This window comes from Eucyclogobius newberryi, unplaced genomic scaffold, assembly GCF_026437365.1.
Source record: "Eucyclogobius newberryi isolate DKJ021-1_F unplaced genomic scaffold, fEucNew1.0.hap1 SCAF_20, whole genome shotgun sequence".
Taxonomy (NCBI): Eukaryota; Metazoa; Chordata; class Actinopteri; order Gobiiformes; family Gobiidae; genus Eucyclogobius; species Eucyclogobius newberryi.
The window spans coordinates 2,461,745-2,487,297 of record NW_027315835.1 but is presented as its reverse complement, the minus strand read 5'-3'; the positions used below and the strand labels follow the sequence as shown (position 1 = coordinate 2,487,297).

Below are 25,553 nucleotides of genomic sequence, written 5' to 3'. Positions count from 1 at the left end.
TCTCCTCCCTCTCCTCCCTCTCCTCTCTCTCCTCCCTCTCCTCTCTCTCCTCCCTCTCCTCTCTCTCCTCTCTCTCCTCCCTCTCCTCCCTCACCTCCCTCTCCTCCTTCTCCTCGCTCCCCGGCGGCCAGTTTCCAGGTTTAGCATGTTCCTCTGCACCTCTAGCTTCACGAGTTGCTCTTTGTTTGAATCGATAAATGTCGGCTAAAGCGCGGCGTAAGCTACTTTTAAATTGGAATAAAGTGCGTCGTGTGGAATGATAAATAAAGACGTGGAGCGTGTGATACGTGCTGTATATCAATAACACCTAAGGGATTGTAGTTTAGGGCGTGGAACACGGAGCGTGTGAAACAGATGATGGAGAGTCATATTAAGCTAACGTAAGGGTCGAGGCTAATGTAACGGACAAGTGGGTTTTATCTCCCGGAAGAGACTTTTGAGCCAGATTGTTGCATCAGCAAAAACAAGACGACCAAAAGCAGATAAAACCATCTAAAATATATATATATATAAATATATATATATATAGATAAATATATATGTATACAATCTCCCACCTGAAAACTTTGAGCAAACTCGGCAGAACGAAGCGCGCGGCAGCTAAACACGTTAGCGACAGCGGTTTCCAGGGCACAACACATCGAACTTTATCCAAACCCCATTTTATAAAGACTTAAAACAAGAGTAGAAAAGTGAAATAAATGATGAACCGGAAGTAGTTTCTTTCTTACGCGAAGTTTAATTGCGTCCAAATGTCCAGCCTCGTCCTCTGACCCCCCGTTCACTACGCTGCGGCTAACGCTAGCAGCTAACGCTAGCAGCTTTGTGGCGTAGCGGTTTATTTAAGAGCGTTTTTGTTCATATTCTCGAGGCAACAGTGCGTTTCTAAAGAGAGACTAAAACAGGACTAAACAAGTGACCAAACCTGGACTAAAGCAGAACCGACCGCCGCCTCAGCCCCTCCACCTCCTCCTCCTCTTCTCCATCGAAAGTACCACCGCGCACGACGCGACACAGCAATCGCCATCCATCGTTGTTTTTACCTTTCCTCCCGAAGACCCAGCGTTTGTTCATGCTGTTCACGAAGAACGTTGGCGTCTGCGTCAGGCACATGAGGAAGTCGGCCACGGCCAAGTTAATGACGAAGATGTTGGAGGGCGTGTGCAAACTTCGACTCCTGCGGAGCCAAAGAAGATCGGTTAGTGAGCGGCGAGGGGCATTGTTCAGATCCACGGAGCGGTCGTCCTGATTGAGCGGTCCTGCCGTCGCTCGCCGCCTGTCGCTCGCCGCCTGTCGGTTCAAACTGACGCAAGCTTTTCACTCACTAAAGATCCTGGTTTGGACTTTTACAGAGGAGGGAGTGTCCTTTATGGCTGTTTTACACTAAACTACCTGTGGAACGTGTACTTTAGGGCCGTTTTACACTAAACTCCCTGTGGAACGTGTACTTTATGGCTGTTTTACACTAAACTCCCTGTGGGACGTGTACTTTAGGGCTGTTTTACACTAAACTACCTGTGGGACGTGTACTTTAGGGCCGTTTTACACTAAACTCCCTGTGGGACGTGTACTTTAGGGCCGTTTTACACTAAACTCCCTGTGGGACGTGTACTTTAGGGCCGTTTTACACCAAACTACCTGTGGGACGTGTACTTTAGGGCCGTTTTACACCAAACTACCTGTGGGACGTGTACTTTAGGGCTGTTTTACACTAAACTACCTGTGGGACGTGTACTTTAGGGCCGTTTTACACTAAACTCCCTGTGGGACGTGTACTTTAGGGCCGTTTTACACTAAACTACCTGTGGGACGTGTACTTTAGGGCCGTTTTACACTAAACTACCTGTGGGACGTGTACTTTAGGGCCGTTTTACACTAAACTCCCTGTGGGACGTGTACTTTAGGGCCGTTTTACACTAAACTACCTGTGGGACGTGTACTTTAGGGCCGTTTTACACTAAACTCCCTGTGGAACGTGTACTTTAGGGCTGTTTTACACCAAACTACCTGTGGGACGTGTACTTTAGGGCTGTTTTACACTAAACTCCCTGTGTGACGTGTACTTTAGGGCCGTTTTACACTAAACTACCTGTGGGACGTGTACTTTAGGGCCGTTTTACACTAAACTACCTGTGGGACGTGCACTTTAGGGCCGTTTTACACTAAACTACCTGTGGGACGTGTACTTTAGGGCCGTTTTACACTAAACTACCTGTGGAACGTGTACTTTAGGGCCGTTTTACACTAAACTACCTGTGGGACGTGCACTTTAGGGCCGTTTTACACTAAACTACCTGTGGGACGTGCACTTTAGGGCCGTTTTACACTAAACTACCTGTGGAACGTGTACTTTAGGGCCGTTTTACACTAAACTACCTGTGGAACGTGTACTTTAGGGCCGTTTTACACTAAACTACCTGTGGGACGTGTACTTTAGGGCCGTTTTACACTAAACTACCTGTGGAACGTGTACTTTAGGGCCGTTTTACACTAAACTCCCTGTGGGACGTGTACTTTAGGGCCGTTTTACACTAAACTACCTGTGGGACGTGTACTTTAGGGCCGTTTTACACTAAACTCCCTGTGGGACGTGTACTTTAGGGCCGTTTTACACTAAACTCCCTGTGGGACGTGTACTTTAGGGCCGTTTTACACTAAACTGCCTGTGGGACGTGCACTTTAGGGCCATTTTACACTAAACTACCTGTGGGACGTGTACTTTCTGGCTGGACTAAAGCGAGACTAAAACAGGACTAAACAAGTGACTAAACCTGGACTAAAGCTAGATTAAAGGGGACTAATGAAAGACTAAAACAGGACTAAACCAGGGACAAAGATAAGATGGGATAAGAGCTCATGAACGGGATGAATTGTGAATAAAATAAGTAAAAACAGACCATTATTAGAGAGAAAACTGACCTGCAGAAAGCGTACACGACCAGGAAGTTTCCCAGCATGCCCGTGATGCCCACACACATTATGACCACCCCGATGATGTAATGGGCGTGGTCCGGGACGTTTGCTGTGGGGAAGGGGTGACTCGCTGCTGTGGACGCCTGTGGACAAAGACACGAGTCAGCTTTTAACTAAACCCAGCGCGTGTCGATGCAAGTCAAGTCTGTGGAGCAGGCTGGAGGCTCCGCCTCTGATCTGCTGGAGGCTCCGCCTCTGATCTGCTGGAGGCTCCGCCTCTGATCTGCTGGAGGCTCCGCCTCTGATCTGCTGGAGGCTCCGCCTCTGATCTGCTGGAGGCTCCGCCTCTGATCTGCTGGAGGCTCCGCCTCTTGCTTCACTTTGTCTCATGCTCAGATAGAGTTGTTTGTTGGACGTGTTTATCACTGACACATGTTTTTATGTTTCTTATTTGAAGCACTTTGCTTTGGTTGTTTATTAAATGTGCTGCACAAATGAAGCCTGGAAGACCTAACTCCACCATCTACATCAAGGCACCTGCCCCAGCTCAACCAACAGTCCGGCCTGTCAGATCCCTCCTTCACCACGGAACTCCTCCAGGTTTTCTACTTTTTCCCATGGAGGTTTTTGTTGTTTTTCCTGGCCGAGAAGGAGAGTCCTAAGGACAGAAGGAGAGTCCTAAGGACAGAAGGAGAGTCCTAAGGACAGAAGGAGAGTCCTAAGGACAGAAGGAGAGTCCTAAGGACAGAAGGAGAGTCCTAAGGACAGAAGGAGAGTCCTAAGGACAGAAGGAGAGTCCTAAGGACAGAAGGAGAGTCCTAAGGACAGAAGTAGAGTCCTAAGGACAGGGGATTCCCAGGACATCGCCCCTCTCTCCTGCTCCCCATCTTCAATCAACGCACCAAGTCCCTCCTCCCTGTGGCACGTCGCACCTCTGCTCACAGCGCACAGCCGGTTCCATTTTAACCCTCACTCAGTTGTCTCGGCCGCTTCAGACGTACTGCGATCCACCGCCTCCCCTCCTCCTCCTCTGCATGCCTCTCATCCTCTCATCCTCTCTACCCTCTCACCACATGCTACCACCACCAGTCCCCAGACCTGGGGGACACATCTAATACAAATAGATCATGAAGTGCCCATGATCGCAATGTCTTCCGCCGAGGTCTGAGCGCCAAATAACCCACGTGATAAAGCTGCTAAACAGTCCTTTCTTTGTCGTCTCTCCAGGGTGAAATAAAGTTGGATTGTTGGATATGTACTTGCTTTGTCTGGAATGTTCCACAGTGCAGCTTTAAATAATGATAACTCATGGAAACAAGCAGAACATGTACTATTGAGTATTATTTTGGTATCAATCCACAACTAACAAACTGTTGTATTGACATGATGTGTGACACACACTCTACACAGCTGTCACGGTTACACACTTTGTGTGTAATGCATTGTGGGTAAGAGAGGAGGAAACCATAGTAACACGTGCAGGTGATAAAGCAGAAACATAAACTTATAGTTGCTTGTTAAAGAGATGACATTTTATCTTCATAACAAAAGGTCACATTAAACTAAGACATTTATTTTTACAACTGATCTGACATTACACACTGTGTGAGTGCAGATGTGCTCGTGCATGTGCCACTGGAAGGCCTCTCACACTGGAGCTGGAGTCACTGGACCTGGAGTCACTGGACCTGGAGTCACTGGCCTCACACTGGACCTGGAGTCACTGGACCTGGAGTCACTGGACCTGGAGTCACTGGACCTGGAGTCACTGGCCTCACTCTGGACCTGGAGTCACTGGACCTGGAGTCACTGGACCTGGAGTCACTGGCCTCACTCTGGACCTGGAGTCACTGGACCTGGAGTCACTGGACCTGGAGTCACTGGCCTCACACTGGACCTGGAGTCACTGGACCTGGAGTCACTGGCCTCACACTGGACCTGGAGTCACTGGACCTGGAGTCACTGGCCTCACACTGGACCTGGAGTCACTGGATCTGGAGTCACTGGACCTGGAGTCACTGGACCGGGAGTCACTGGACCTGGAGTCACTGGCCTCACACTGGACCTGGAGTCACTGGACCTAGAGTCACTGAACCTGGAGTCACTGGACCTGGAGTCACTGGCCTCACTCTGGACCTGGAGTCACTGGACCTGGAGTCACTGGCCTCACTCTGGACCTGGAGTCACTGGACCTGGAGTCACTGGACCTGGAGTCACTGGCCTCACTCTGGACCTGGAGTCACTGGACCTGGAGTCACTGGACCTGGAGTCACTGGCCTCACACTGGACCTGGAGTCACTGGACCTGGAGTCACTGGCCTCACACTGGACCTGGAGTCACTGGACCTGGAGTCACTGGCCTCACACTGGACCTGGAGTCACTGGATCTGGAGTCACTGGACCTGGAGTCACTGGACCGGGAGTCACTGGACCTGGAGTCACTGGCCTCACACTGGACCTGGAGTCACTGGACCTGGAGTCACTGGACCTGGAGTCACTGGACCTGGAGTCACTGGCCTCACTCTGGACCTGGAGTCACTGGACCTGGAGTCACTGGACCTGGAGTCACTGGCCTCACACTGGACCTGGAGTCACTGGACCTGGAGTCACTGGCCTCACACTGGACCTGGAGTCACTGGACCTGGAGTCACTGGCCTCACACTGGACCTGGAGTCACTGGACCTGGAGTCACTGGCCTCACACTGGACCTGGAGTCACTGGACCTGGAGTCACTGGCCTCACACTGGACCTGGAGTCACTGGATCTGGAGTCACTGGATCTGGAGTCACTGGACCGGGAGTCACTGGACCTGGAGTCACTGGACCTGGAGTCACTGGCCTCAGGTTTTTGTCTATAAAATGTTTTTTCTGAATTATTTGAAATCTGAAATCTGCTGCTGATTGATTTTGTTTGAATTGCTGCTTCTGTGGAAGTGGAAAAGATTGGAACGATTATAATCCAAGACACAAAAAACACATATTTCATGTTTAAAAAACACTGAGATTTGATCTGAAAAAAAATACTATTACTATTATGAAATAAAAATCAAAAAAGCTTCTCAAACAAATCAAGCGCCAAAAATGGGAAAAATATATATAGTCATATTAAAAAAATAGTGATAGTAAAAAATAATAATATTAAAAATATATATATTTATAAATTATATAAACAACAAAAATAATATAACAAAAATAAATAATGATTGTAAAAACTGTCATTGCATTTATTTCTCACATTTACTCAAATGTTATCTTCTTTTGTTTGACTCGAGGTGAGCTGTAGTGAACCAGGCCTGAATAAATGTACAATATAAAAGCAAATGCGCTGTGGACAATGAAAAAGACAAATGAACAAATGGAAAAGGATGTTTCCAAAACTACTTCATTTACCATTCCAAAGTACAATGATTAGAAGTGACGTGTAACTACTGTATATGAGTATTCGTCCTCATTAAAGGGCCTGTAACTGACGCTGACCCATGGCAGCGGAACAACTGTCTGGGATAAGTCGTTCCTAGATGCATTCCTACATTCCAGGCAACGCAATATCTTTTTTTATTTTTTTTTCTCATTTTTACTATTTTTTTCCAGTTTTTTTCACTTTTTTTCACTTTCCTCCCCGTTAAAACCAACAAAACCTCCTGTAATTGAACAAATAGAAGATACATTCCTACATTCCAGGCAACGCAGTAAGTCATCATTTCTTTTTCTTAGCCTTGTGCAGCAGAATGGTTTTGTGTGTGATTTCAAACGCTGGTCTGGTTGCAGATGACTTAATACAATATGCGTCTAGTGGATGTCTCTTGTCAATTAGCCCGGTCACATGTACGCACGGTTTTGAAGTGGCACCGAACTAACACGAGCCAGGCACACTTAAGCCGCAAACCAATTACGCTTCAATGAGTGTCGTAACATCTGGTGATGGGAACGTGCACTGTAATGTACGAAGCAGTTCAATCGCAATCAAACCACAAAGTTAAGGTTATTATTAACAAATCACAAAGCCTACGACATGTTTCGGCGTTTTTTGCCGTCAAGATTACGCCCGCTTTACGATTGTTATCAGGAAAAAGCACTGTTTGATTAGAACGTACTATATTCACCTCGTATCGTGGGGACGTAGCTAGGCCCTCCCCTTTGCTACGATCGGTTAAATCCGTCCGGCGATCGCTCAGAGCATGCGGCCGACCAATAGGAGTGAGGGGAAATGTAAAACGATATCGCCGAAATAGCGAATCGTCACAGGAATCAGATCACACTGCCCAATATTACAAATTCCTCACTCATTTTCATGTGTATCCACCAAATGACCAAGCGTTCTTTCACTTCTCTGACAGAAAATACACAGTGTACTAGCGATAATTTAAAAAGTGTGTATTTTGGGACCTAATAATCAAACGTTTTCATCAAATTTGCTTGCGAGACGCCTACTGTTTTTGGCAAATTCGAGCGTTTTGTTGGAAGATTCTGATCCGCAGCATTAATGTACCAACATAACGTCCTCTATACGTTCAGATAAATATCAAAGATCATAGAGTTTCTTCTCGGCACGATCCTGTACGTCGCCTCCAGCTGTTCACTTGGTGCAGTTGGAATTAAACCGGATCTGACCACGGCTGACCACTGACCGCTCTGCTTCACACTGATAGATTGTTTTGCAGCACCTCACTGCTCCTCGCTTCACTTGAAAGGTTATTTTTAACAAACCTTTTCTTTGCACTTTGTGGCCATCTTTTTTTTCACAAGCAAAAGACACATTTTGTATTTCTTTCTATTTTCCGTTCCCCGCCAAGATTTGTAATGTTTTTCTTTTTTTTTTTTTAAGTAAATCCATTGGGGTTTAGGGAACAGGGCAAAAAGCATTAGCCGCAGTTGAGTTTAATGCCAAACTGTGGAACATTCCGGGCCATTTGCACAGTGTCGCTCGTACAGTAACTTCCACCAGAAAAGTGCGTCATACCCTATGTACCACATTTTCACAGTTTTGGCCGGGGTGCGACTTATACTCCAGAGCGACTTATATGTGATATTATTTGTTATTTTCACTCTGACAACCACAAGAGGGCGCTCTAGGCTCGACGCAGAAGAAGAATCTGCACTTCCTCTTACTCTGGAGTTTGTGGAGTTGTTTAGAAGTGACACAGAGGAAGAAGAATTCAGTGGATTTAGTGATTTGGGGTAAAACTGATGCTTTGCTAAACTTGTTAGCATGTTCTTTATGCTATAGTTATCTGAATAACTGTTCATATGTTACGTTAACATACCAGACACTTACCACAGTTCTGTCTGTGCCTCATGTAGCTGAAGGTGTTAGCGTTAGCATACGTCATGTAGCTGAAGGTGTTAGCGTTAGCATACGTCATGTAGCTGAAGATGTTAGCGTTAGCATACGTCATGTGGCTGAAGGTGTTAGCGTTAGCATACGTCATGTAGCAGAAGGTGTTAGCGTTAGCATACGTCATGTAGCTGAAGGTGTTAGCGTTAGCATACGTCATGTAGCTGAAGGTGTTAGCGTTAGCATACGTCATGTAGCTGAAGGTGTTAGCGTTAGCATACGTCATGTAGCTGAAGGTGTTAGCGTTAGCATACCTCATGTAGCTGAAGGTGTTAGCGTTAGCATACGTCATGTAGCGGAAGGTGTTAGCGTTAGCATACGTGATGTAGCTGAAGGTGTTAGCGTTAGCATACGTCGTGTAGCTGAAGGTGTTAGCGTTAGCATACGTCGTTCAGCTGAAGGTGTTAGCGTTAGCATACGTCATGTAGCTGAAGATGTTAGCGTTAGCATACGTCATGTAGCTGAAGGTGTTAGCGTTAGCATAGGTCATGTAGCTGAAGGTGTTAGCGTTAGCATACTTCATGTAGCTGAAGGTGTTAGCGTTAGCATACGTCATGTAGCTGAAGGTGTTAGCGTTAGCATACGTCATGTAGCTGAAGGTGTTAGCGTTAGCATACGTCATGTAGCTGAAGGTGTTAGCATTAGCATACGTACACCTATTCACCATGTTCTATAAACTGTTAATATTTAAACTGCATTTACAGATGAAATGTCTTGGATTTTATCAAATAAACTTCCCCCAAAAATGCGACTTATACTCCAGTGCGACTTATATATGTTTTTTTCTTCTCTATTATGGATTTTTTGGCTGGTGCCACTTATACTCCGGAAAGTACGGTATAAATGTACACTTTCCACTCAAACCTACACTCAATAATAATAATAATCCCTCTTTCCTGAGTCAGTGTGAGTTTGTGGGTATTGCAGTTTTTTTTCCCTCACATCTGATTGGCCTGGACCTACTTTCCGCGCAGTCACAAGCTCCTCGCGCTAAAAGCCGGGCAGTGGCGCACAATGCTGAGAAGTGATGGAGCCTTATGTAACGCACTGTACGGTCACGGGAGACGCAGAAAAGCCTTTGGGGCTTTCGCTGGAATGTAAACCAGAGTTAATGAGCATAAAGAGGCTAGTGGTGTTAGCTTAATGGAAAAAAAGTCTAGATTTTGGTCCCTATTCAGGTTTAGTTACACACTTATGTAACAAAAGCGTAGGGCTGTGGTCCTGTAGTTGTTTCGTCCAGGACAAGGTCTCCAAAGTGCAGGGGGCCCGTCTGCTGACAGGGACCAGGCGGCAGGGGCACATCACCCCTGGCGACTTGTGAGCTACAGAATCGGTTTTAAGAGTCTCCTAAATGTTTCCAGATGATGGAATGGAACGGCCCTTGTATGTCCGAGGTGTTGTCCAGGCCTCTGCTGACCTGCTCCTCCTGGACGTGCCCGGAGGAGGCGGGGCTTTCTCTGCTCCCGCCCCCCAGACTGCCCCCTGCCCCAGTCCACGGCGGTTTGATGCTCGGGACAACAGACGTCTCCTGGATTTAAGTTCGAACAGTGGGTGACAGTCGGACTTCGTCGGATGTCTCGGCGTTCGCTGAGCTGTGCCGTTGGCCGCTCGCTCGTGGAAGGTTCTGCAGATGCTTCGTAACAACGAGCTTGGACCAATTGGATTCAACTTAGAACTAGTACCGGACCCCGAGTGAAATTCTATATACTCCTACACCTATTCACCATGTTCTCTCATCTATTATTATTTTAAACTGCATTTACAGAGGAAATGTCTGTTCTTGGGCTTGGATTTCATCAAATACATTTCCCACAAAAATGCGACTTATACTCCAGTGCGACTTATACTCCAGTGCGACTTATACTCCAGTGCGACTTATACTCCAGTGCGTGTTTTAATTTAGTTTTACTTCTCTTGTTGCGGTTTACTGCCACATCCCTGTGTTCTAAGTGCGAATAAACCTGGTAAATAGCAAACATCAGTATTAAGACAAAACGAGGATGAGGGTTATATAAATACTTTGTTGTAACAATGGACCTTCTACTTCTTCCTTTTTCGCGTTAATATCGACCATTACCAAGAATAAGCTCCAGTCCTTTGAGACACATTCAAGCCGTCTTAATTCACGCTTCTAAAAGTCTTTTGTGCTTGTGCGTTCTTGTACAAATCTATTATTGCTCGCCCATCGGTGACTACCCGCCCCCGCCGGTCCCGCCGCTCGTCATCCGTCTTTGTCCGTCTTCGCGCTCGAGGTCCCCCGCGGCCGTCTCCTTGTCTGCTGCACTTGTCCATTCGCTTCTCCCCGTCAGCGGCGGCTCCTCCTCCTTTTGTGGCGCTGGAACGTCGAAGTGCAGATCAATGACTTTCACGCGGCGAGGGAAGACGTGCGGTACGAGAGGTGCGGGGGCGTCGCCGAAAGAAGCGCCGCAGGGGGGGGGGAAACACGTGTCCTCGGGGTCTGATTGAGGCTTCGGGGCCTCGCTGTCGGGGCAAAGCCGTCACGTCCGGACATCGTTCTCTCAGCAAAAAGTCACGGTCTTTATTCACGTATATTCACGTTATATCGAGTAATATCGGTCTCAGTCAAAACCCATCGATATCAACTCGCTTTCTTACGCCTCTGTGGTGAAAGAGTCTAACTTGTGCTACACATTTTTAGTCCTTTTAGAATAAAGAGTCGTTTATAGCTAGAAAAATAGATATCGGCCTAATATCGGTGTGAGTCACGGTCTTGTTCCCTGAAGTTTTTACTAAAATGCGGCCGTTGTTTTCGTACAATACCGGATTTTGTTGAGTTGTACGAAGCGAAACGAGTCAAGCAGGAAAAGAATACATGGATAAGTCTTTAGCTCTGTTTGTAAAGAGTCCAAACGAGAGCTGCGCTGATGTATCGGCTCAGTATCGGCGGATATTCATGTCATATCGAGTAATATCGATCTCAGTCAAAAAACACCGATATCAACTCGCTTTCTTACGCCTCTGTGGTCAAAGAGTCTAACTTGTGCTACACATCTTCAGTCCTTTTAGAATAAAGAGTCGTTTATGGCAAGAAAAATAGATCGAAAATATCGACCTAATATCGGTTATCGGCCAAAGCGTTTCCCGTTGCGCCGGTATCGGACATTTCCACATCGGTGCGTCACATGATCCAAACTGTGGATTTCTCTCGGTCGTCTCTGTTAGGAGGATGTTCCAGAGGGTAGTCGGAGTACTCGAGTATTGCTGAGTACAAAAGTAGATTCAGTAAAGCTGCTCTGTGGTTGCCCCGACGACCAAAACGAAACGCTTTCCTCGTCCTTTTCTGAGTGACAGAGCAGAACACGTTGCTTTCGACCTCTTTTGACTTTAGAGCGATCATGTGACAAGAGTAACAATTGTTTTTGGCACATTTTTACATTTTTACTTTCTCATAGCGTCTGATAACGATGTTCCTGATCTATTTTAGGTCTTATGAACGTCGCGGTTTCATGTTTGGTACAATCAGTTTTGTTATTCTCAGAACCCGGTCCAAAACCTGCTGAGGACGAGGGACTCTGGGACAAACGTCTGCTGTGGACGAGGGAGGGACTCTGGGATAAACGTCTGCTGTGGACGAGGGACTCTGGGACAAACGTCTGCTGTGGACGAGGGACTCTGGGACAAACGTCTGCTGTGGACGAGGGACTCTGGGACAAACGTCTGCTGTGGACGAGGGACTCTGGGACAAACGTCTGCTGAGGACGAGGGACTCTGGGACAAACGTCTGCTGAGGACGAGGGACTCTGGGACAAACGTCTGCTGTGGACGAGGGAGGGACTCTGGGACAAACGTCTGCTGTGGACGAGGGACTCTGGGACAAACGTCTGCTGAGGATGAGGGACTCTGGGACAAACGTCTGCTGAGGACGAGGGACTCTGGGACAAACGTCTGCTGTGGACGAGGGACTCTGGGACAAACGTCTGCTGTGGACGAGGGACTCTGGGACAAACGTCTGCTGTGGACGAGGGACTCTGGGACAAACGTCTGCTGTGGACGAGGGACTCTGGGACAAACGTCTGCTGTGGACGAGGGACTCTGGGACAAATGTCTGCTGTGGACGAGGGACTCTGGGACAAACGTCTGCTGTGGACGAGGGACTCTGGGACAAACGTCTGCTGTGGACGAGGGACTCTGGGACAAACGTCTGCTGTGGACGAGGGACTCTGGGACAAACGTCTGCTGTGGACGAGGGACTCTGGGACAAACGTCTCTGATGTGACAGCCTCAAAATGTTTCCCAAAATCAGAAACGTCTCAGTTGAAGTTGAAGTTTTCCCTTTGGAGACGAAACAAGTCCAAGTTTTCACTCAGTCAAATCCCGGCGCTCGTTCGCCGCTCTCCACTCGTCATTTAAAGGTTACGGCGCTTTGTGCCGACGCATGAAAGAGACGCCATGTCCCACATGTGGATGTGAACGTCCCACAGGGACAAATGAAGTCTCACTGAGGACTAAAGGACATAAATCATGCTAAATGTACTTTTTTGGAGCTTTTAACCGTGTTACATTTCGCTTCATCCTGTTTCTACAAGTTTTTTTTATTTTTTATTATTATCCTTTTTTAAATTTTTGTTATTTTCCTTCTGTACCTACTCTGTGTGGCAACACTGGAATTTCCCCATTGTGGGACAAATAAAGGTTTTCTTATCTTATCAAAAACATCAACATTTTCCCCCTATTTTGGTCTGTTCACAGGTACAAGCTCCTCCTCTCAGCTCCTCCTCTCTTCTCCTCCTCTCAGCTCCTCCTCTCTTCTCTTCTCTTCCTCTCTATCAGCTCCTCCTCTCAGCCCCTCTTCTCCTCCTCTCAGCTCCTCCTCTCAGCTCCTCCTCTCTTCTCCTCCTCTCAGCTCCTCCTCTCTTCTCTTCTCTTCCTCTCTATCAGCCCCTCCTCTCAGCTCCTCCTCTCAGCTCCTCCTCACAGCTCCTCCTCTCTTCTCTTCTCTTCCTCTCTATCAGCCCCTCCTCTCTTCTCCTCCTCTCAGCCCCTCCTCTCTTCTCCTCCTCTCAGCTCCTCCTCTCAGCCCCTCTTCTCCTCCTCTCTTCTCCTCCTCTCTTCTCCTCCTCTCAGCCCCTCCTCTCTTCTCCTCCTCTCAGCTCCTCCTCTCAGCTCCTCCTCACAGCTCCTCCTCTCTTCTCTTCTCTTCCTCTCTATCAGCCCCTCCTCTCAGCTCCTCCTCTCAGCTCCTCCTCTCTTCTCCTCCTCTCAGCTCCTCCTCTCTTCTCCTCCTCTCAGCTCCTCCTCTCTTCTCTTCCTCTCAGCCCCTCCTCTCAGCTCCTCCTCTCAGCTCCTCCTCTCAGCTCCTCCTCTCAGCTCCTCCTCTCAGCTCCTCCTCTCTTCTCCTCCTCTCAGCCCCTCCTCTCTTCTCCTCCTCTCAGCTCCTCCTCTCTTCTCCTCCTCTCAGCTCCTCCTCTCTTCTCTTCCTCTCAGCCCCTCCTCTCAGCTCCTCCTCTCAGCTCCTCCTCTCAGCTCCTCCTCTCTTCTCCTCCTCTCAGCCCCTCCTCTCTTCTCCTCCTCTCAGCTCCTCCTCTCACCTCCTCCTCTCAGCCCCTCTTCTCCTCCTCTCAGCTCCTCCTCTCTTCTCCTCCTCTCAGCTCCTCCTCTCTTCTCTTCCTCTCAGCCCCTCCTCTCAGCTCCTCCTCTCAGCTCCTCCTCTCTTCTCCTCCTCTCAGCCCCTCCTCTCTTCTTCTCCTCTCAGCTCCTCCTCTCAGCTCCTCCTCTTGTTCCCACATCTTCCAGCAGAGGGCGCTCCAACAACCAAACACCTCATTGAAGACAGAAAACGTTTAAAGGTGAAACGTGACCTGCTGATCCCAAAAGCACGTTTAAAAGCCGGTCAAAGCTGGTGCAGAAGACGTCCACTTAAAGAGAAGATTATGAGTCAATCCCGGCTCAAACCAGTGAATTGATGAAATTCTAAAGCTATTTTGACATTTTGACGAGCTCTAAATCCAGGATTCCAGGCGGCGCACGACATTTGAACAATGGAGATAACATTTAGAACTCATTATCGACTCTAGAATGAAATGACCTCTTTATCCGTCTCGTATCTCACCCTTTTCTTTCTCTCCTAATATGGATAAATGAGGAGTCTGATTCGGTGGGACAGTGTTTTTGGCGCTCGGCTTCGTTCGCTCGCTCCAGCGCTCGTTCACTTCAAGTCATAACTGAGATAACGCCGTCGCCATCGACATCAGGCCGAGCGCCGTTTACAGAGGAAACGCCGCCTGTCCGCGGCAACTAGACACGGCCAATTACCCTTTGGACATGGCGGCGACTGGAAATCATTTTGTTTTGGATTAGGAAATATGCCCGAGATTTAAAGCCGGGCGTTTGTCAGAGCGTCAAAAGAGGAAGTTATACGTCTTTGGAGCTCGGGATTTAAAGGAGCAATGGACAGTTTTTCAGCGATTTGAGAACTCAGGCCGAAGTGCACATGCCACTCCCCCGTGCGCATGCCACTCCCCCGTGCGCATGCCACTCCCCCGTGCGCATGCCACTCCCCCGTGCGCATGCCACTCCCCCGTGCGCATGCCACTCCCCCGTGCGCATGCCACTCCCCCGTGCGCATGCCACTCCCCCGTGCACATGCCACTCCCCCGTGCGCATGCCACTCCCCCGTGCACATGCCACTCCCCCGTGTGGACTGATACAACACACACGTGTGTTTGTTTATTAGCTCAACGGAGCGCATCGCATCTCTCGTCTCCCGTAGATTTCTGTCCACTTCTGCGTCAGCTCGAACTGTCTTTCTCCGTCTTCATTTTGCCCCGTACACTGAGGGAACTATATTATGATAGATCCATGCGCTTAGGCACGCGGAAACGTGGGGACGAGCCTGACGCGGCTGCAGGTGAGCGATAGGTGCGTTTTATGATTGACACGAGGAAATAAGACTCAGATTTGGGCCAAAAAAATCGTCCATTCAATCTTTAAGCTTGTCATTCATCTGTGGACTTGATTTCTACCAGTTTATCTACATATTTGCCCATGACATTTAATTTCAATTTGTATTTGTATTTGTGTGTTTTTTATTAATTTAAAGTACTTTAATTTTAATTGACTTTATTATTTCAAGACATTTTCTTTCTTTTTTTAAGTTTCTGTCATTTTCCATTTGTCTAATTTCCTTTTATTAAGTCAGTAAATTATCACTGACTGAATAATAATGAATATTATCACATATAAGTCGCTCTGGAGTATAAGTCGCACCCCGGCTCTAACCCTAATAACCCTAATAACCCTTATAACCCTTATAACCCTAATAACCCTAATAACCCTAATAACCCTTATAACCCTTATAACCCTAATAACCCTAATAACCCTAATAACCCTAATAACCCTTATAACCCTAATAACCCTTATAACCCTAATAACCCTAATAACCCTAATAACCCTTATAACCCTTATAACCCTAATAACCCTAATAACCCTAATAACCCTTATAACCCTTATAACCCTAATAACCCTAATAACCCTAATAACCCTAATAACCCTTATAACCCTTATAACCCTAATAACCCTAATAACCCTAATAACCCTTATAACCCTAATAACCCTAATAACCCTAATAACCCTTATAACCCTAATAACCCTAATAACCCTTATAACCCTTATAACCCTAATAACCCTAATAACCCTTATAACCCTTATAACCCTAATAACCCTTATAACCCTTATAACCATAATAACCCTAATAACCCTAATAACCCTAATAACCCTAATAACCCTTATAACCCTAATAACCCTAATAACCCTAATAACCCTTATAACCCTTATAACCCTAATAACCCTAATAACCCTAATAACCCTTATAACCCTTATAACCCTAATAACCCTAATAACCCTAATAACCCTAATAACCCTTATAACCCTTATAACCCTAATAACCCTTATAACCCTAATAACCCTAATAACCCTAATAACCCTAATAACCCTTATAACCCTAATAACCCTAATAACCCTAATAACCCTAATAACCCTTATAACCCTAATAACCCTAATAACCCTTATAACCCTAATAACCCTAATATCCCTAATAACCCTTATAACCCTAATAACCCTAATAACCCTAATAACCCTTATAACCCTAATAACCCTAATAACCCTAATAACCCTTATAACCCTAATAACCCTAATAACCCTTATAACCCTAATAACCCTAATAACCCTTATAACCCTAATAACCCTAATAACCCTTATAACCCTAATAACCCTAATAACCCTTATAACCCTAATAACCCTAATAACCCTAATAACCCTAATAACCCTTATAACCCTTATAACCCTAATAACCCTTATAACCCTAATAACCCTAATAACCCTAATAACCCTAATAACCCTTATAACCCTAATAACCCTAATAACCCTAATAACCCTAATAACCCTTATAACCCTAATAACCCTAATAACCCTAATAACCCTAATAACCCTTATAACCCTAATAACCCTAATATCCCTAATAACCCTTATAACCCTAATAACCCTAATAACCCTAATAACCCTTATAACCCTAATAACCCTAATAACCCTAATAACCCTTATAACCCTAATAACCCTAATAACCCTTATAACCCTAATAACCCTAATAACCCTAATAACCCTAATAATCCTTACAACCCTAATAACCCTAAAAACCCTAATAACCCTTATAACCCTAATAACCCTAATAACCCTAATAACCCTTATAACCCTAATAACCCTTATAACCCTAATAACCCTAATAACCCTTATAACCCTAATAACCCTTATAACCCTAATAACCCTAATAACCCTAATAACCCTAATAACCCTTATAACCCTTATAACCCTAATAACCCTTATAACCCTTATAACCCTAATAACCCTAATAACCCTAATAACCCTAATAACCCTAATAACCCTTATAACCCTAATAACCCTAATAACCCTAATAACCCTTATAATCCTAATAACCCTAATAACCCTAATAACCCTAATAACCCTTATAACCCTTATAACCCTAATAACCCTAATAACCCTTATAACCCTTATAACCCTAATAACCCTTATAACCCTTATAACCCTAATAACCCTAATAACCCTTATAACCCTAATAACCCTAATAACCCTAATAACCCTAATAACCCTAATAACCCTTATAACCCTAATAACCCTTATAACCCTAATAACCCTAATAACCCTTATAACCCTAATAACCCTTATAACCCTAATAACCCTTATAACCCTAATAACCCTAATAACCCTAATAACCCTAATAACCCTTATAACCCTAATAACCCTAATAACCCTTATAACCCTAATAACCCTTATAACCCTTATAACCCTAATAACCCTAATAACCCTTATAACCCTTATAACCCTAATAACCCTTATAACCCTTATAACCCTAATAACCCTAATAACCCTTATAACCCTTATAATCCACCCTAATAACCCTGATAACCCTGATAACCCTAATAACCCCTTATAACCCTAATAACCCTAATAACCCTTATAATCCTTATAACCCTAATAACCCTTATAACCCTAATAACCCTAAACCCTAATAACCCTAATAACCCTAATAACCCTTATAACCCTAATAACCCTAATAACCCTAATAACCCCTAATAACCCTAATAACCCTTAATAACCCTTATAACCCTAATAACCCTAATAACCCTAAACCCTAATAACCCTAATAACCCTTATAACCCTAATAACCCTAATAACCCTAATAACCCTAATAACCCTAATAACCCTAATAACCCTAATAACCCTTATAACCCTAATAACCCTATAACCCTATAACCCTAATAACCCTTATAACCCTAATAACCCTTATAACCCTAATAACCCTAATAACCCTAATAACCCTAATAACCCTTATAACCCTAATAACCCTAATAACCCTAATAACCCTAATAACCCTTATAACCCTAATAACCCTAATAACCCTTATAACCCTAATAACCCTAATAACCCTTATAACCCTAATAACCCTAATAACCCTTATAACCCTAATAACCCTAATAACCCTTATAACCCTAATAACCCTAATAACCCTAATAACCCTAATAACCCTTATAACCCTTATAACCCTAATAACCCTTATAACCCTAATAACCCTAATAACCCTAATAACCCTAATAACCCTTATAACCCTAATAACCCTAATAACCCTAATAACCCTAATAACCCTTATAACCCTAATAACCCTAATAACCCTAATAACCCTAATAACCCTTATAACCCTAATAACCCTAATATCCCTAATAACCCTTATAACCCTAATAACCCTAATAACCCTAATAACCCTTATAACCCTAATAACCCTAATAACCCTAATAACCCTTATAACCCTAATAACCCTAATAACCCTTATAACCCTAATAACCCTAATAACCCTAATAACCCTAATAATCCTTACAACCCTAATAACCCTAAAAACCCTAATAACCCTTATAACCCTAATAACCCTAATAACCCTAATAACCCTTATAACCCTAATAACCCTTATAACCCTAATAACCCTAATAACCCTTATAACCCTAATAACCCTATAACCCTAATAACCCTAATAACCCTAATAACCCTAATAACCCTTATAACCCTTATAACCCTAATAACCCTTATAACCCTTATAACCCTAATAACCCTAATAACCCTAATAACCCTAATAACCCTAATAACCCTTATAACCCTAATAACCCTAATAACCCTAATAACCCTTATAATCCTAATAACCCTAATAACCCTAATAACCCTAATAACCCTTATAACCCTTATAACCCTAATAACCCTAATAACCCTTATAACCCTTATAACCCTAATAACCCTTATAACCCTTATAACCCTAATAACCCTAATAACCCTTATAACCCTAATAACCCTAATAACCCTAATAACCCTAATAACCCTAATAACCCTTATAACCCTAATAACCCTTATAACCCTAATAACCCTAATAACCCTTATAACCCTAATAACCCTTATAACCCTAATAACCCTTATAACCCTAATAACCCTAATAACCCTAATAACCCTAATAACCCTTATAACCCTAATAACCCTAATAACCCTTATAACCCTAATAACCCTTATAACCCTTATAACCCTAATAACCCTAATAACCCTTATAACCCTTATAACCCTAATAACCCTTATAACCCTTATAACCCTAATAACCCTAATAACCCTTATAACCCTTATAATCCTAATAACCCTAATAACCCTGATAACCCTGATAACCCTAATAACCCTTATAACCCTAATAACCCTAATAACCCTTATAATCCTTATAACCCTAATAACCCTTATAACCCTTATAACCCTAATAACCCTAATAACCCTAATAACCCTTATAACCCTAATAACCCTAATAACCCTAATAACCCTAATAACCCTTATAACCCTTATAATCCTAATAACCCTAATAACCCTTATAACCCTTATAACCCTAATAACCCTAATAACCCTAATAACCCTTATAACCCTAATAACCCTAATAACCCTAATAACCCTAATAACCCTTATAACCCTTATAACCCTAATAACCCTTATAACCCTTATAACCCTAATAACCCTAATAACCCTTATAACCCTAATAACCCTTATAACCCTAATAACCCTAATAACCCTAATAACCCTTATAACCCTTATAACCCTAATAACCCTTATAACCCTAATAACCCTAATAACCCTAATAACCCTAATAACCCTAATAACCCTTATAACCCTTATAACCCTAATAACCCTTATAACCCTAATAACCCTAATAACCCTTATAACCCTTATAACCCTAATAACCCTTATAACCCTTATAACCCTAATAACCCTTATAACCCTTATAACCCTTATAACCCGAATAACCCTTATAACCCCTATAACCCTTATAACCCTAATAACCCTTATAACCCTTATAACCCTTATAACCCTTATAACCCTTATAACCCTAATAACCCTTATAACCCTTATAACCCTTATAACCCTTATAACCCTAATAACCCTTATAACCCTTATAACCCTAATAACCCTTATAACCCTTATAACCCTAATAACCCTTATAACCCTTATAACCCTTATAACCCTTATAACCCTTATAACCCTAATAACCCTTATAACCCTTATAACCCTAATAACCCTTATAACCCTTATAATCCTTATAACCCTTATAACCCTTATAACCCTTATAACCCTTATAACCCTTATAATCCTTATAACCCTTATAACCCTTATAACCCTTATAACCCTTATAACCCTTATAACCCTTATAACCCTTATAACCCTAATAACCCTTATAACCCTTATAACCCTAATAACCCTTATAACCCTTATAATCCTTATAACCCTTATAACCCTTATAACCCTTATAACCCTTATAACCCTTATAATCCTTATAACCCTTATAACCCTTATAACCCTTATAACCCTTATAACCCTTATAACCCTTATAACCCTTATAATCCTTATAACCCTTATAACCCTTATAACCCTTATAACCCTTATAACCCTTATAACCCTTATAACCCTAATAACCCTTATAACCCTTATAACCCTTATAACCCTAATAACCCTTATAACCCTTATAACCCTAATAACCCTTATAACCCTTATAACCCTTATAACCCTTATAACCCTTATAACCCTTATAACCCTTATAACCCTTATAACCCTTATAACCCTTATAACCCTTATAACCCTTATAACCCTTATAACCCTAATAACCCTTATAACCCTTATAATCCTGATAACCCTGATAACCCTTATAACCCTTATAACCCTTATAACCCTAATAACCCTTATAACCCTTATAACCCTTATAACCCTAATAACCCTTATAACCCTTATAACCCTAATAACCCTTATAACCCTTATAACCCTTATAACCCTTATAACCCTTATAACCCTTATAACCCTTATAACCCTTATAACCCTTATAACCCTTATAACCCTTATAACCCTAATAACCCTTATAACCCTTATAATCCTGATAACCCTGATAACCCTTATAACCCTTATAACCCTTATAACCCTTATAATCCTTATAACCCTTATAACCCTAATAACCCTTATAACCCTAATAACCCTAATAACCCTAATAACCCTAATAACCCTTATAACCCTAATAACCCTAATAACCCTTATAACCCTAATAACCCTTATAACCCTTATAACCCTAATAACCCTAATAACCCTTATAACCCTTATAACCCTAATAACCCTTATAACCCTTATAACCCTAATAACCCTAATAACCCTTATAACCCTTATAATCCTAATAACCCTAATAACCCTGATAACCCTGATAACCCTAATAACCCTTATAACCCTAATAACCCTAATAACCCTTATAATCCTTATAACCCTAATAACCCTTATAACCCTTATAACCCTAATAACCCTAATAACCCTAATAACCCTTATAACCCTAATAACCCTAATAACCCTAATAACCCTAATAACCCTTATAACCCTTATAATCCTAATAACCCTAATAACCCTTATAACCCTTATAACCCTAATAACCCTAATAACCCTAATAACCCTTATAACCCTAATAACCCTAATAACCCTAATAACCCTAATAACCCTTATAACCCTTATAACCCTAATAACCCTTATAACCCTTATAACCCTAATAACCCTAATAACCCTTATAACCCTAATAACCCTTATAACCCTAATAACCCTAATAACCCTAATAACCCTTATAACCCTTATAACCCTAATAACCCTTATAACCCTAATAACCCTAATAACCCTAATAACCCTAATAACCCTAATAACCCTTATAACCCTTATAACCCTAATAACCCTTATAACCCTAATAACCCTAATAACCCTTATAACCCTTATAACCCTAATAACCCTTATAACCCTTATAACCCTAATAACCCTTATAACCCTTATAACCCTTATAACCCGAATAACCCTTATAACCCCTATAACCCTTATAACCCTAATAACCCTTATAACCCTTATAACCCTTATAACCCTTATAACCCTTATAACCCTAATAACCCTTATAACCCTTATAACCCTTATAACCCTTATAACCCTAATAACCCTTATAACCCTTATAACCCTAATAACCCTTATAACCCTTATAACCCTAATAACCCTTATAACCCTTATAACCCTTATAACCCTTATAACCCTTATAACCCTAATAACCCTTATAACCCTTATAACCCTAATAACCCTTATAACCCTTATAATCCTTATAACCCTTATAACCCTTATAACCCTTATAACCCTTATAACCCTTATAATCCTTATAACCCTTATAACCCTTATAACCCTTATAACCCTTATAACCCTTATAACCCTTATAACCCTTATAACCCTAATAACCCTTATAACCCTTATAACCCTAATAACCCTTATAACCCTTATAATCCTTATAACCCTTATAACCCTTATAACCCTTATAACCCTTATAACCCTTATAATCCTTATAACCCTTATAACCCTTATAACCCTTATAACCCTTATAACCCTTATAACCCTTATAATCCTTATAACCCTTATAACCCTTATAACCCTTATAACCCTTATAACCCTTATAACCCTTATAACCCTAATAACCCTTATAACCCTTATAACCCTTATAACCCTAATAACCCTTATAACCCTTATAACCCTAATAACCCTTATAACCCTTATAACCCTTATAACCCTTATAACCCTTATAACCCTTATAACCCTTATAACCCTTATAACCCTTATAACCCTTATAACCCTTATAACCCTTATAACCCTAATAACCCTTATAACCCTTATAATCCTGATAACCCTGATAACCCTTATAACCCTTATAACCCTTATAACCCTAATAACCCTTATAACCCTTATAACCCTTATAACCCTAATAACCCTTATAACCCTTATAACCCTAATAACCCTTATAACCCTTATAACCCTTATAACCCTTATAACCCTTATAACCCTTATAACCCTTATAACCCTTATAACCCTTATAACCCTTATAACCCTTATAACCCTAATAACCCTTATAACCCTTATAATCCTGATAACCCTGATAACCCTTATAACCCTTATAACCCTTATAACCCTTATAATCCTTATAACCCTTATAACCCTAATAACCCTTATAACCCTTATAACCCTTATAACCCTTATAGTCCTCGTTCTAATTTCGGGGAAACAGTCTGTGGCGCATCATTCATTCCAGTCCTGCCCTTGACATTTTCATAATCACTTCTACATTCTGAAAACTACCTATGGAAGTTAAGCGTGCTCTTTTACGTGAAGGTCCGTGGTTCAAATCCCGCCGTATGAATGTGGCGTGAGTGTTAGTGGTCAGAGTCAGCCCCGCCCCGGGGCAGCTTTGTGTTTGCCTGTGTGTACGATTCATTAATAACACATTGTCAGGAGAATCTTGAAAGGCGCTGTAAAAATCCAAGGCGTAATTAGAATAATAGTTGCCGGGCTGGATGCGGTTCTCCCTGGACAACCGTCCTCCCTGGACAACCGTCCTCCCTCGTTTCCATCACTGTGGAGCCGCTTTCATTCTAACAATTCATTATCCTGCTCATGTTTCTGGGGCTGGTGTGAGGCAGAGGCAACGGCAACACACAAAATATGAACTGTACTGACCAGAAACTGACCAAAAACTGACCAAAAAGTGACCTGACCTGAACTGAAATGTCTTGTGCTTTTGTTGCATTCTTATTCTTCACTATCGATGTCAAAATATCATATTTTTACACGATTATTCTGTGAATTTGATGGTTTTAACGATTATAATTGTTCTTACTGTGACTTGATCACAATTATCCACTGACCACATCAGATCTTGACATAATCTGCTTTCCCCAGGACCACATTTGTGCTGCAGGTGGCGCTGTCCAATCAACCAGAGATCCAGAGATCGAGACTCAGTGTTTCTGGAGGAGATGTCAGACTTTAGAGGACAAAATGTGATTATTAATTGTGTCAAATGGCCCTGATTAACAGTTAAAGTTGATTAAATAATTTCCTCAATTTTCTTTTCCAAATGCAGTTTAAAAAAAAATAATAATTTAAAAAAAAAATCAAAACATGATTTTTCAATTTTTTTCCATATTGCCCAGCTGCAGCTCCTCCAGAAAAGTTACATGTTGCACCGTTAACACATGCTACTCAGACAGTGAGAGGAAAGATGCAGAGAAAACAGACATATTCAGTCATATTTTATGCAGTTTATAAAAGCCTTTTTTATGCCTTTATTATGATTCTGGCTCTTTGGGAGTTTTCTTCTGCGTCTTATAATATAATATGTCTGTGAATAAACCTGAAGCAGAGGAAAGTCATCAAATAAAGTGCTCTTCCATTTTAGTACTTCATATATGTCGTTTATTAGTCCAGTTTTAAATCCACCGTGAGCCAAAAAGTATCAAATTTTTACCAGAATGTGCCACTTTTTTTGATGAACGGGCGAAACAGCGTCCAATGAACCAATGAACGGGTAAATCATCCAACATTCTGCACCGTGTGTTCAAGAGCGGGAGGATATTCTCAACTTTAAGAGCACGTTTAGCTCTGTTTTATTCAAAGTAATAAAGATGTCACTTCTTCTTCCAACTGCCACTCAAATGGACTTGTTTATTTGCAGCGTTGACTGGCATTTGAACTGTTTTTAGTTACTTTTTCACTTTAATTGTTTCTGTTTTAATGTTTCATTTACAGCATTGTTCATTAGAAGTAACAAAAGTGCATTTAAATGAAAGGTTAAGGTACTTTATGTCCTCTGCATTTGACCCGTCCTCCAATGCCACCGCAGGAAGTGGGCTCTAAACAATGATTCAATATTTAAATTAAAGTATGTTTATGTTTAACACAGACATTATAAATAACTAATAAAATATAACAGAAGAAAAACTCACATTCATCGTTATAACGCATGGAGATTGTTGTAAATAGCTATTATACTTTATTTATTTGACCGCTGTAGTAGACCTTAGCAGACCCGTCAAAATAAAATACATATTCGATTTTTGTCGAGCTGCGATACAATCTTGGAATTTAAGCAAAAATGTGTCGACATATAAACAGTTTAATGCCAATTCCTCAAATACTTCAACATCGAGCTGACTCCAGGCAAATGAAAATACTTCAAAATACAGCTGAAAAAAGTACCACTACTAGTACTGCCACTCGTACTACTACAGTGATACTAGTACTGCCACTCGTACTACTACAGTGATACTAGTACTGCCACTCGTACTACTACAGTGATACTAGTACTGCCACTCGTACTACTACAGTGATACTTGTACTGCCACTCGTACTACTACAGTGATACTAGTACTGCCACTCGTACTACTA

The 25,553-nt window shown here is 42.5% G+C and overlaps 1 protein-coding gene across 1 annotated transcript in view; it reads right to left on the bottom strand.

The window, feature by feature from the left end:
- LOC140369014 (melanopsin-A-like) overlaps positions 1 to 25,553 on the bottom strand; it is a 60,948-nt gene that overhangs the window by 28,887 nt on the left and 6,508 nt on the right. Inside the window, exons 2-3 of the mRNA XM_072456213.1 lie at positions 2,920 to 3,056; positions 1,044 to 1,177 (exon numbers count right to left, since the gene is read on the bottom strand). Of these exons, the coding sequence (XP_072312314.1) occupies positions 1,044 to 1,177; positions 2,920 to 3,056 (271 nt within the window). The remainder of the gene's footprint in view (positions 1 to 1,043; positions 1,178 to 2,919; positions 3,057 to 25,553) is intronic.